Below are 11815 nucleotides of genomic sequence, written 5' to 3'. Positions count from 1 at the left end.
GGAGATTGATCACTTGAAGAGGAAGTTACGCCACGAACGGCGAAGGTGAACCCCCTCTAATTCTAACTTCTCTTTTGACAATGAGAAGGATGGTAGTTATAGACCCAGATCAAGGATTCCTCCTAGTGAGTCTTTCTTGTATGGTGAGGACTACCATCATAATCGCAGAAACAGGAACTCATCTTCCAAAGGCTTGAGAAATGATGCGTTGAGCAGAGCATTCAACCAAATTTCCAAATCACCTTTCACAAGTAGAATTGAGGGAGGGAAACTTCATCGGCGTTTCACTCAGCCTACGTTCACCATGTACAATGGTCGAACAGACCCTGTAGAGCACGTAAGCTACTTCAACTAGAGAATGGTTGTGCACTCCAAGAATGAGGCCTTGATGTGTAAGGTATTACTGTCCAGCTTAGGGCCTGTGGTGATGAGGTGGTTTGATGGCCTAGGTGCAAGTTCCATTGATTTCTTTAGGGAGCTCATCCAGGCGTTTGGATCTTGTTTTATTACGTGTAGTAAGGTTCCTCAGCCCTTAGATTCCCTATTGTCCATGTCCATGCAAGAAGGGGAGACCCTAAAAACGTATTTGGACAGATACTGGGAGATGTTCAATGAGATCGATGGGGACTTTGATGACATGGCTATAAAGACTTTTAGGGTCAACCTACCTACTAAGCATGATTTGAGAAAATCTTTGACCAAAAAGCCGGTAAGGAGTTTGCATTGGCTTATGGATCGTATTGACGAATACAAGCAGGTTAAGGAAGACCAGCAGCAAGGGAAGGGAAAGGATAAGGTTATCCCTCGGGACATGAGGGATTTCAAGTAGGACAGATATAATAATAACAAGCCCCAAAAGGATTTTGCTAGGCAATATGGGTCTACGACTCCTCAGGTGGTAAACACTGTGTTCCGAGAGCCAGTACATCAAGTTTTTGAGAAAATCAAGGATGAGTCATACTTCAAATGGCCAAACAAGATGGGAGGAGACCCCATGAGGCACAACCAAAGTCTTCATTGCCAGTACCATCAGGAGCAAGGGCATACCACCGAGGACTGTAAAACTCTATGGAATCATTTGAAGCAACTGGTCAGAAATGGAAGGTTACAACAGTTTCTGTATTGGCCCAATGGGCAAGGAGACCAAGCAAGGTCAAGGGCTCAAGGGAATGCTTCTTCAAGGTCTCCTTTGGGCACAATTAATGTCATCTTTGCTACACTTGGGAGAACTGGTTCTCATCCCTCCAAGGTGATGTCTGTAGCTCGACTATCCGTCGAAAACTCTAATTCTAAGCCGAAGAGGGTTAGAGTGGAGATCCAACCGACGCTGAGTTTTTCAAACGAAGACAAGATTGGAACCATACAGCCACACGATGATGCTTTAGTGGTCACCCTCAAGATATGAGGGTAAGATGTGAAGTGGGTGTTGGTCGACCAAGGCAGTGGTGCAGAAATTATGTACCCTGACTTGTACAAAGGGCTGAACTTGAAGTCTGAGGATTTGACAACCTATGATTCACTTTTGGTAAGCTTTGGTGGAAAAGTTGTCATCCCAAGGGGTCAGATTAGATTTCCTGTGCAAGCAGGTTCAGAGGTGATGGAAGTAGACTTCATTATGGTGGATGCTTATTCCCCTTACACTGCCATTATGGTAAGGCCCTAGCTCCACGCCCTAGGGGCTGTTTCTTTAACTCTGCACTTAAAGGTGAAATACCCATCGGGGAACCATATTGAAAAGCTTGTAGGGAGTCAATCCATGGCTAGGCAGTGCCTCGTGGCTACAATTATGCATCAGCCTGAAGCTGAGTCCTCAGCCTCTGCTAAAGGGGGCTCATAGCAATTAAGGGTCTCAGTCCTATCCACGGATGCAGTTTCGGAAAAGGCAAAGTGTGAGAAGTTGGAGGAAATTGTTATAGATGGTGATCTGGAGAAATTTTTTCAAGTCGGAACTCAGTTGCCTCCTCGGGAGAAGGAAGAGTTGTTGGCATTTTTAAAGAAGAATATTGATGTGTTCGCATGGAATGCTTATGAAGCTCCTAGGTGGATCCAGAATTCATTTGTCATCACCTAAATGTCAACCCAATTGTCCTCCTTAGGAAGCAACCACCTCGGCGTTCATCTAAAGAGCATTCTGATGCAGTCAAGGAAGAAGTGAACAAGTTTAAGCCGGCTAGGGCTATTAAGGAAGTGTTTTACCCTAAGTGGTTGGCCAATATAATGGTAGTGAAGAAGAATAATGGAAAGTGGTGGGTATGTGTAGACTTCACAAATCTGAATAAAACTTGTCCTAAGGATCATTTCCCAATACCTCGGATAGATCAGTTGGTAGATGCCACTGTAGGCCATCCTCGGATGAGCTTTCTAGACACCTTTCAAGGGTATCACCAAATATCTTTGGCTTTGGATGATCAAGAGAAGACAGTTTTTATTACTCCTATTGGGAATTACCACTACAAGGTGATACTCTTTGGTTTAAAGAATGCAGGGTCTATCATCAGAGGATGATGACCAGGAAGTTTGAGCCGTAACTAGGAAAAAAATTGAGATTTATATAGACGACATGGTGGTTAAGAGTAAGTTGAAATCAAAGCATATTAACGATCTTGGGAACATCTTTAAGATCTTGAGGAGACACAAACTGTGACTTAATGCTTTTAAGTGTTCTTTTGGTGTCGGATTAGGGAAGTTCTTGGGGTACATGGTTATATACCACGGAATTGAAGTTAACCCTGACCAAATTAAAGCAATTAACAATTAACCCTGACCAAATTAAAGCAATTAACAATTTATAGTCACCTCAAAATTCCAAAAAGGTCTAGAAATTGATAGGGATGACTGCTGCCCTAAACCAGTTCATTTCTCAGTCAGCAGACAGGTGTTGGCATTTCTTCCAGTTATTGAACAAGTTTAAGGGATTTGAATGGACCGAGGAGTGTGTCCTAGCCTTCGAGTAGTTGAATGAATACTTATCTCAGCTGCCCATTATGTCCAAACCTGAGGTGGATGAGGTTTTGTTTGCTTACATCGCGGTGGCTTCCTATGCGGTGAGCTTGGTGCTAGTACAGGTTGATGGTGGTGTGCAGAGGCCAGTTTACTATGTGAGCAAATCATTGCATAAGGTCAAAGTGCGTTACCTACCACTGGAGAAGGCCATTTTGGCAATGGTGCATGTTACACATAAGCTCTCCCACTATTTTCAATCCCATACAATTGTTGTCTTAACTTAACTGTCACTTAAATTACTTCTTCGAAATGCTGATTACATTGGAAGGGTTGCCAAGTGGGGTACCATCCTAGGGGTTTTTGATATCAAATACATACCCCGTACCTCTACCAAGGGCCAGGTCCTCGTTGATCTAGTGGCCGAGTTTGCTGAAACCCCATTTGAAGAAGAGGTTGAGAAGCAGAACATGGATGGAAAATCAGTTGGCATGGTCTTCCTGCAAAAGCCTTTACCCTAGAGAGTACACGTTGATGGTGCAGCGAATCAAAGAGGATCCGTAGTGGGGCTGGTTATAATTTCTCCTAAGAAGATCATTATTGAAAAATCCTTAAGGTTGGGCTTCTTGGCTACCAATAATGAGGCCAAGTATGAGGCTCTATTAGTAGGGATGATTATGGTTCAGAGAATGGGTGGAAAGGCAGTGGAGATGTTTTCAGATTCGAGATTGATTGTAGGTTAGGTAGGGGAAGAGTTGAAGGCCAAAGATCTCAGAATGCAGGAATATTTGAACCAAGTTAAACACTTACAGTTAGGATTTTAGTATTTTAATTTATTACAAATCCCTAGAAGCCGAAATACAAATGTTGACTCTCTTGCCACTCTCGCAACCTCCTCGACACAAAGTTTACCTCAGGTGATCCTTATGGAAGACTTGTGTAAACCTACTGAAGTAGGAAGAAACGTGGTTCATATTCATCAGATTAGGGTGGGTCCTAGCTGGATGGATTCTATTGTGCTGTTCTTTAAGGAAGACATCTTGCCCAAGAGTAAGTCCGAGGTCGATAAGGTACAAAGAGAGGCAGGTTTTTGCTGTCCGAGGACCAAAAATTGTACAAGTGCTCTTTTTCTCGACCATATCTGCTATGCATACACCCTGAAGCAATTGAACTTCTCCTAGAAGAGTTACACGAAGGGATTTGTGGAAGCCACATAGGAGGCAGATCTTTGTCTTACAAGGCCCTCACTTAGGGATATTAGTGGTCAAATATGCAGAGGGAAGCACAAGAATATGTAAAGAAATGCAACCAATGTCAAAGATTTGCCCCAAACATTCTCCAACCAAGAGGTTTCCTTAATCCTCTATCCAGCCCTTGGCCTTTTGCCTAATGGGGCATGGATATTGTAGGTCCCTTCCCTAAGGTAGCAGGGAATAAGAGATGGCTATTAGTCGGCATGGATTACTTCACCAAATGGGTGAAAGCTGAACCACTAGCAAATATCAGAGACATGGATGCTAAGAGATTTATCTGGAAAAATATCATCACACGGTTTGGAATCCCTTGTACACTCATTTCGGACAATGATCTTTAGTTTGATAGCAAAACTTTCAGGAAGTATTGCTATGACCTGGGCATAACAAATAGATATTCCAACCTGGCATACCTATAGGGGAATGGACAGGCTGAGGCTGTTAATAAGGTCATAGTGAATGGGCTCAAAAAAAGGCTAAACGACGCAAAGAGAAAATGGGTGGAGAAGTTGCCACACGTCCTTTGGACATAACGAACTACACCTCGTAGGTCCACAGGGAAGACTTCCTTTTCAATGACTTATGGGGCCGTGACTGTGATTCCTCTAGAGATAGGATTTCCAACACTGAGAACAAGCTCTTTTACTTCGAGCAGCAATGATGGGCTATTGTAGAAGATTTTAGATTTAATTGAAGAGCGAAGAGAAAATGCTATGGTTCAACTGGCGTACTATCAACACAAGCTCAAGCAGGGGTACGACTCAAATGTAAAGTCAAGGCCACTAACGCCTAGAGACTTGGTGTTAAGAAAGATTTTAGGTACTGCCAAGAACCCAATCTAGGGAAAGTTAGGGCCTAACTGGGAAGGGTCATATTGCATCACTTCAGTGACTGGAATAGGTGCATATTATCTTGAAGATCAAAATGAAAATGTTATACAACACCCCTAGAATGTAAAGAACTTAAGAAGGTATTATTATTAATGAAAGCTTTCTTTACCCTATTTTGGTCTATTACATTATGTGTCACGTGTTCTAATATTTGTTTGAATATCGAACAGAACCTTGGTCATGCCTGACTCCTTGGACCACATACCTTGGGTAAATTGATATTTTAAGTTATTTTTCTAAGTATTAAACCAAACATTGGTCATGCCTAGCTCCTCGGAACACATACCTTGGGTAAATTGATATTTTAAGTTACCTATCTAAGTATTAAACAGAACCTTAACTATGCCTAGCTCCTCGACCACATGTTTTGGGTAAATTAATACTTCCAGTTATTTTCCTAAGTATTAAACAGAACATTGGTCATGCTTGGCTTTTCAGACCACATACCTTGAGTAAATTGATATTTTAAGCTATTTTCCTAAATATCAAACATAACATTGGCCGTGCTTATCTCCTCAAACCACATACCTTGGGTAAATAGATATTTTAAGCTATTTTTCTAAGTATCAAACAGAACCTTAGTCATGCTTGGCTCCTCGGACCACATACCTTTGGTAAATTGATATTTTAAGTTACCTATCCGAGTATTAAACAAAACCTTAACTATGTCTGGTCTCTCGGATCACATACTTTAGATAAATTAATACTTAATGACATATTTCTAAGTATTAAACAGAACCTTAGTTATGCCTGGTCTTTCAGACCACATACTTTGGGTAAATTAATACTTCATGATATTTTTCTAAATGTTAAACAGAACCTTAATTATGTGGGATTTCTCAGACCACATACTTTGGGTAAATTAATACTTTCTATTATCCAATTAAGTGTTGAATAGAACTTTAGACGTATCATGTACCTTGGAGAAGTTAACACTTGGAAAGTCCACCCTAGGTTTTGATTGAAGGATTCTAAGGATACATTAATAAGATACACTTAAAGGGAAAAGCCTCGGACACCCTCTTTCCCTGTTAAGCATTTCATTTGTCTCTTGGGATTTAGTCATTTTTCTCACCATGCACACATGTTTAGTTTATTTAAGTTGATGGTTAGTTATTACTTCTAGCTTTGGTCAAAGTGTGGGTGTTCACCTTTGGATACATCAAAAGTTAGAAATAAGTATTGCAAGAAAAGTAAAGATTTAGAAAATAAATTTGAAGTCTTTTCATTAAATAAAGGAAAAATACATTATAGACAATGGTAAACTGCCAGTACGAAAGAAGAACTACAAAGGGAAAATAAAATAAAACAAAATCAGGAGCTAAGAGAAGGGTCTTCTTTATTGCTGGGCTTGGAGGCAGGAGCATCTTTGGCCTTGGCAGCATCCTTGGATTTGTCCTCGGCCTCCTTTTCCTTGACAGCTGCATCCTTGGCCTTGGCAAAATCCTTTGCCTTGGCAGCGTCCTTGGCCTTGGCAGCATCCTTAGCCTCAGCAGCATCCTCGGCCTTAATAGTGTCCTTGGCCTCTGGCGAAGCCTGGACTTCCTTTCCCTTCCCCTCGTCCTTGGCCTTCTCAGCCCCCTAGCCTTGGTCACCAACTTAGCTAGGCTCCTTTGGGACCTCGGGAGGGGGAAGAGAGGTCTCGGTGGTAGAGGGCTACTCTATTGAAAGTGGTGCATAAGAAGGGGTATGTGGGAGGTCGGCTGGAACCTTGTGAATGCCAGGAAGGTAGTAGACGTTCCTAGCCTCCCTCCACATCGAGGTAGTGGTGACTCCTACAAGGTTGAGGGCCTCCAGCCACACTTCCTTACAATAGTCCCTGAAGACCTCAACCAGTTCATCCGCCAGTCGAACCTCGGTCTCCCGCACCCCCAGCTTGTAGGATGCTTGCTTTAAGGTCTCCACAACTTCCTCGACCATGCGAGTGGCTGCTTTGTCTATCTCCAGGTCGGCATTCAGCTCCAGGACCTGCTGCCTTCCAGTAGCCAGCTCTATCTCTGTATGGTACAACCTTTTTCACTGGTCCTCGACCTTGTCTTGGGCATTCTTCAAGCCAGCCTCAGCGCTCAGACGCGCCCTCTCCTCAGCAACCAGCTTACTATTGAGCTCTTTATTTTTCTGCTCAGACGCGCCCAAAGCCTTGTTGGCCTTGGCATGGAGGTTGGCCTTAACCCGAGCATCATTCCGAGCATCCTTAACCCACTCCTTGGGTACAAAAACTTCCTGGATAGCCTGTGCACAAATAACAAGGGAATACCATGTTAAAGAAATATATATATATATATATATATATATATGCATAATGAAATAGTCATAATAAAACAAACATGAAGGGTAACTTAGCATTTAAACTAAAAGGTATGACAGAGAACTACCATGGCCAGGTCCCTTTCAAGGACATGAAGAGGTCTGGCTGCCTCATGTGCCTTAGAGTAGCCATGTCTTTTAGCAGGAGGAGGGACTGCTCCAAGACCTTAGCTATGTAAGTGGAGTGCCCCTTCTGAAACTCCCTGATGGAGGAGTTCCATGGGATGGCAGCTCCGTCCAACTTCAGTCGAGGAGCCCAGGTGTGGTGCTGTTGGCACACCTCAGCCACACCGGGGTACTCCCTGTTCTCCACTGAGGTGGCCCGCCCTTTATTTTAGGCCATTTTCTGCTTCTTGGTTTCTTGGCGGACCACCTCACCCTCCTCCAATTCCCGTTCCTTCCTTTTCTTCTTCAAATTGGGTATGGCTAGTAGGCCAACGACAGGAGGGGGAAGAGGGGGAAGAGAAGAAGGGGGCTGGGACTTTGGGACCTCCTTGGAGGACGACCCTTTAGTCCTCCCTGCGAGAAGGTCTTTTAAACTTTTCCTTAGATTGAGTGACATCTCTTCTTCTTCCTCCTCAAAGCTGTCATCTATTTGTGCAAATATGAGGCCTAAGGTGCAAACACCTGAAGTTCTGTCGAGCTCACCCTCAGTGTACGAGATCTCAACAGGATCCGCCTGCACCTCTCCTTCTTCCTCAAGTTTGAATTGGTTTATTTTCTCCTCAAGTGAAAGGCGTGAGGAAGTAGTTTCTTCCCTCTGAGCCGTTGCTTCAAGGAGGGCAAGAGTAGGAGGTAGCTCAACGGGTGCGATGTCCTCTCGAGTAAGGAACCTAGGTACAAAAACGTCTATCCTGCAAAGCTTAAGGTCGCCTGCCCTTATTACGTGGCCCACTTCCTGGAAGTTGTTCAAGATTAGTTCAAAGTTCAAAATGAGGTGGATTGCCCTCAACTTCTTGTCCTTACTCACGAATACCTCGGACCTTAAGACTTTGTTGAGGTCTGCGACGTTAACCAAACTGAGGTGGGGCGCTACACGCCTTTTATCTGCAAAAACAACTGAAGAGCAAATCATGGTCAGAGCAATAAAACCCATCATCAAAGGAAAATGAAATATTAAAGGAAAGCGAGGCAAAGCCAAAAGAACTAAATTTCGTGCCAAGGGACCTAACCCTAGGATACCCCACCTGGCTCTTCCTCCCGAGTTAGGCAATGAAGATTGTCGTGACATTCCCTTGGACTTAAGGTAATACCCCGAGTCAGCAAGTGAATGTCATTCTTACATATGGACAACATTGTGCCAGGTGAGTCTCAAACTCATCTGCTCGTTGAGAGCATCGACGCTACCTAAAACTCTAAATAGGTTGGAAGCGCACTAGTGGGGACATAACCTTTTGTTGATTAGGTAGTCTCGAGTCACCCTACCCATGGGAAGCGTCATTCCTTCTTCGATGAAGGCAATCATAGGAATGACAACCTCCCTTTCGTTTCTATTTGTAACCACTTGGTCTGGAGCACAATACCATAGGCCAACCCCCTGTGGAATGTGATATTTGGCCCTAAAGCCCTCCATACATGCGGGAGAATCTACGAGGTGCTTGAATCTACACATCTAAGAAAATTAAGGGAAAGTAAGGGAAATGTTTTTGAAAAGGAACAGAAGATTAAAAGGCTGAGGAGGTTGGCTGAGAAGAAAAGAACTTAAGGACTTAGAGACTTACGAAAATGAAAACAGGTGACACTTCAAGAGCTTCTTGAGAGTTGGAAATTTGGGAAGACTTGAGAGCGTGAGAGTTTGAGAGGTCTTAAGAGTTTGCAAATTTGTGAAGTAAAGAAAAAAGTAAACCCACCAGGTGCCTTATATAGGAGGCAGAGTTAAGTGGGAGTTATCCCGCTCAAATTGGATAAAAATCTCTCTCTCTCTCTCTCTCTCTCTCTCTCTCTCTCTCGTGTTTATATATATATATATATATATATTAGTTATTGGTAATATAATAAATAAGTCTTTATTTATGCAGGTTGAGATTGCTAAAAACTTGTTATTGTTCGGTGAAACTACAACAATACTTTTTATATAAATCAAGTTCTATTTCTCATTTGCCATAAACTTGAAAGCTATTTTTTATTTTAGTCTTTATAAATATATTGTTTGATTAGAAATGTCTACTAGAAAATATGCACCTGGATATGAAAAACTTAAAAAAAGAAAAAAAGAAGAAAAATTAATCAAGTCTAAAAAAGTATCAATGGATAAATTTGTTATTAGTAATAAACAAAATATAACACAAAATTTAGATGAAAATATCACAAATGAGCAAGAAATTCACCAAAAAGAGTTAGAAGATAATGAAATGATACAATTGCAAGATAACAATGACATTCAATTTTGCAATACAATAAATCTTGATAATGAACTTCAAAAGAATTTAGAAGAAAATGAAAATAATAATGAAAATGTCACAAATGAAAAAGTTCACCATAATGATGTTCAACTAGAAGAAAATGAAAATAATAATGACATGTTGAATTATATTCCTTCAAATATTTATGATCCAGGTAGTTGGAAAAATATTGACACAAAATTAAGAGATTTATTAGTAGAAAGAGGTCCAATTAGAGACAATGATATAATTTTTCCTAGAGGTGATGACACTAGACATTTTTCTACTATTCATTACACTTGAATATTATCAACTAAATTAAAATTAATAAAATCATATCTAAGATTGACAATGTTCCAAGAAAGATTAAGTGAATTAGTTATATTATCGATTGAAAAGGAGATGTTAGAAGAAGTTGAATACAAAAATTTAATTAGTCAATTTTCATCTCAAAATGCAAGAAAAATATATTTTAAATGAAATATATTATAATATAAAAATATTAAATAAATATTAATTTAATTAATACATAAGTATAAAAAATACCCCATTTTAGTTCTCGCCTTAGGCCCTAAAATGTTTAGGGCCAGCCCTGACAAGAACATATTTGGAATGACCATCACGCCAAGGGTATATGATGATACTTGAACTCACATTAATCCTTGTAATATATTACAACAACAACAACAACCTAACACTATATCCCTTTTATAAAATAAAATAAAATAAAAACCTAACTCCATTATTTTCCAAATTAGGATTCTCTGTTTGGCATGGATCTTCTCTAGTTGTTCATACTTCTGATTTAAACAATGTTTCTGCTCAATAATGGATTGTGAATGTCTTGTTAAAACATGAATTGACGGATTAGGAGGGGATGTTCTACATTCACAAGGGCAGAGCCACATTATGTGTAGGGGGGCCATGGCCCCCCTAAATATTTTTAAAAACCTTCTAACAATAGGTGAAAAATGCAATACACTTCAATTTATTTAAGACCTAGGCCCCACAAGAGCAAAGATTGCACCCCCTACACATCAGCCAAATTTACCCTCCAAATTCCCAACCTTTTACCTAAAAACAAAAGGTATGTTTGTGAATAAAAAAGTGTGTAATGACATTACAAAATAAATGATTGTCAAGAAAGTTCATTTTTGCCAAAGTCTACCCTCCCACGTGATAAATACCCCTCTACAATTCTATGCCACTTTATAGTTCTACTTTTTTTTTTTTTTTTAATAATAAAAAATGTTACACACACTTATTATACACACGTTATTACACACTTATTTTTTAAATTGAAATCGTAAGTTAAATACACAATTTCAAAACTAAAATTATGTTCAACTAACTATTTTAATTCAAAAAATATGTGTATAATAGTTGTAAGAACCAGATTTGAGTCCCTAGCCCAGACGATGGATAGACTTAGGCCCAAAAAGCCCAAAACAATAAATTTGTAGAGAGTGGGTTAGAAAACTGGGTTCAAATGAGCTAGACAACAAATAAAGTGAACTCAATTGATAAGAACAGGAAAGTAGATTGAATAGATCCAAGGAAAATTGTTCTTGGCAAAGTCCAAGGAAGTCAATTCTTATATCTTTCTTACAAATTTGTTCACAAAATTGGTTCCTGATTGCTATAGTGTTTTCCTCTTTTCTTCCCCCCTCTTACTTGATGGAAGGTTTCTTCTATTGTATAGTTCTCCTTAGACAATCTTAGCCCTTCACTTGTTGATCATCCAAGCCACCACTTGAGTGCTTGTCTCATCGGACACCCTCTCAGTTCCTTTGTGCATTGGGGTAGCCAATGCAACACTGTTCGAGGATTTTCTCCACATTAATGTAGTTAGAAAGTTAGCTGCAGAGCATTCAATGTGGTAGCAACAACTTTCCCCTTAGATATTTTAGGACACCTCCCAGTCTTGTGTTCACATAGTGCTTATCCGTATCAATAGAGTGTTTCTGGGTCGTTTTCCTGGACGGCAGACCACCACTATGGACCTCAGCCTTGGTTAGCCGAGGAGGCTTTCATCCTCGTCACA

General features: G+C 40.6%; 1 protein-coding gene across 1 annotated transcript; it reads left to right on the top strand.

The window, feature by feature from the left end:
* Positions 1-358: 358 nt before the first annotated feature.
* LOC115990403 lies at positions 359-1405 on the top strand. Its single transcript, XM_031114239.1, has 2 exons — positions 359-796; positions 896-1405. The coding sequence occupies exons 1-2, from the start codon at positions 359-361 to the stop codon at positions 1403-1405; spliced, it is 948 nt and encodes a 315-aa protein (XP_030970099.1).
* The last annotated feature ends 10410 nt before the right edge of the window (positions 1406-11815 follow it).

The sequence above is a fragment of the Quercus lobata genome, chromosome 5 (genome assembly GCF_001633185.2).
Source record: "Quercus lobata isolate SW786 chromosome 5, ValleyOak3.0 Primary Assembly, whole genome shotgun sequence".
Lineage (NCBI taxonomy): Eukaryota > Viridiplantae > Streptophyta > Magnoliopsida > Fagales > Fagaceae > Quercus > Quercus lobata.
Note: the sequence above shows the minus strand (reverse complement) of the source record. Positions and strands in the feature narration are given on the sequence as shown.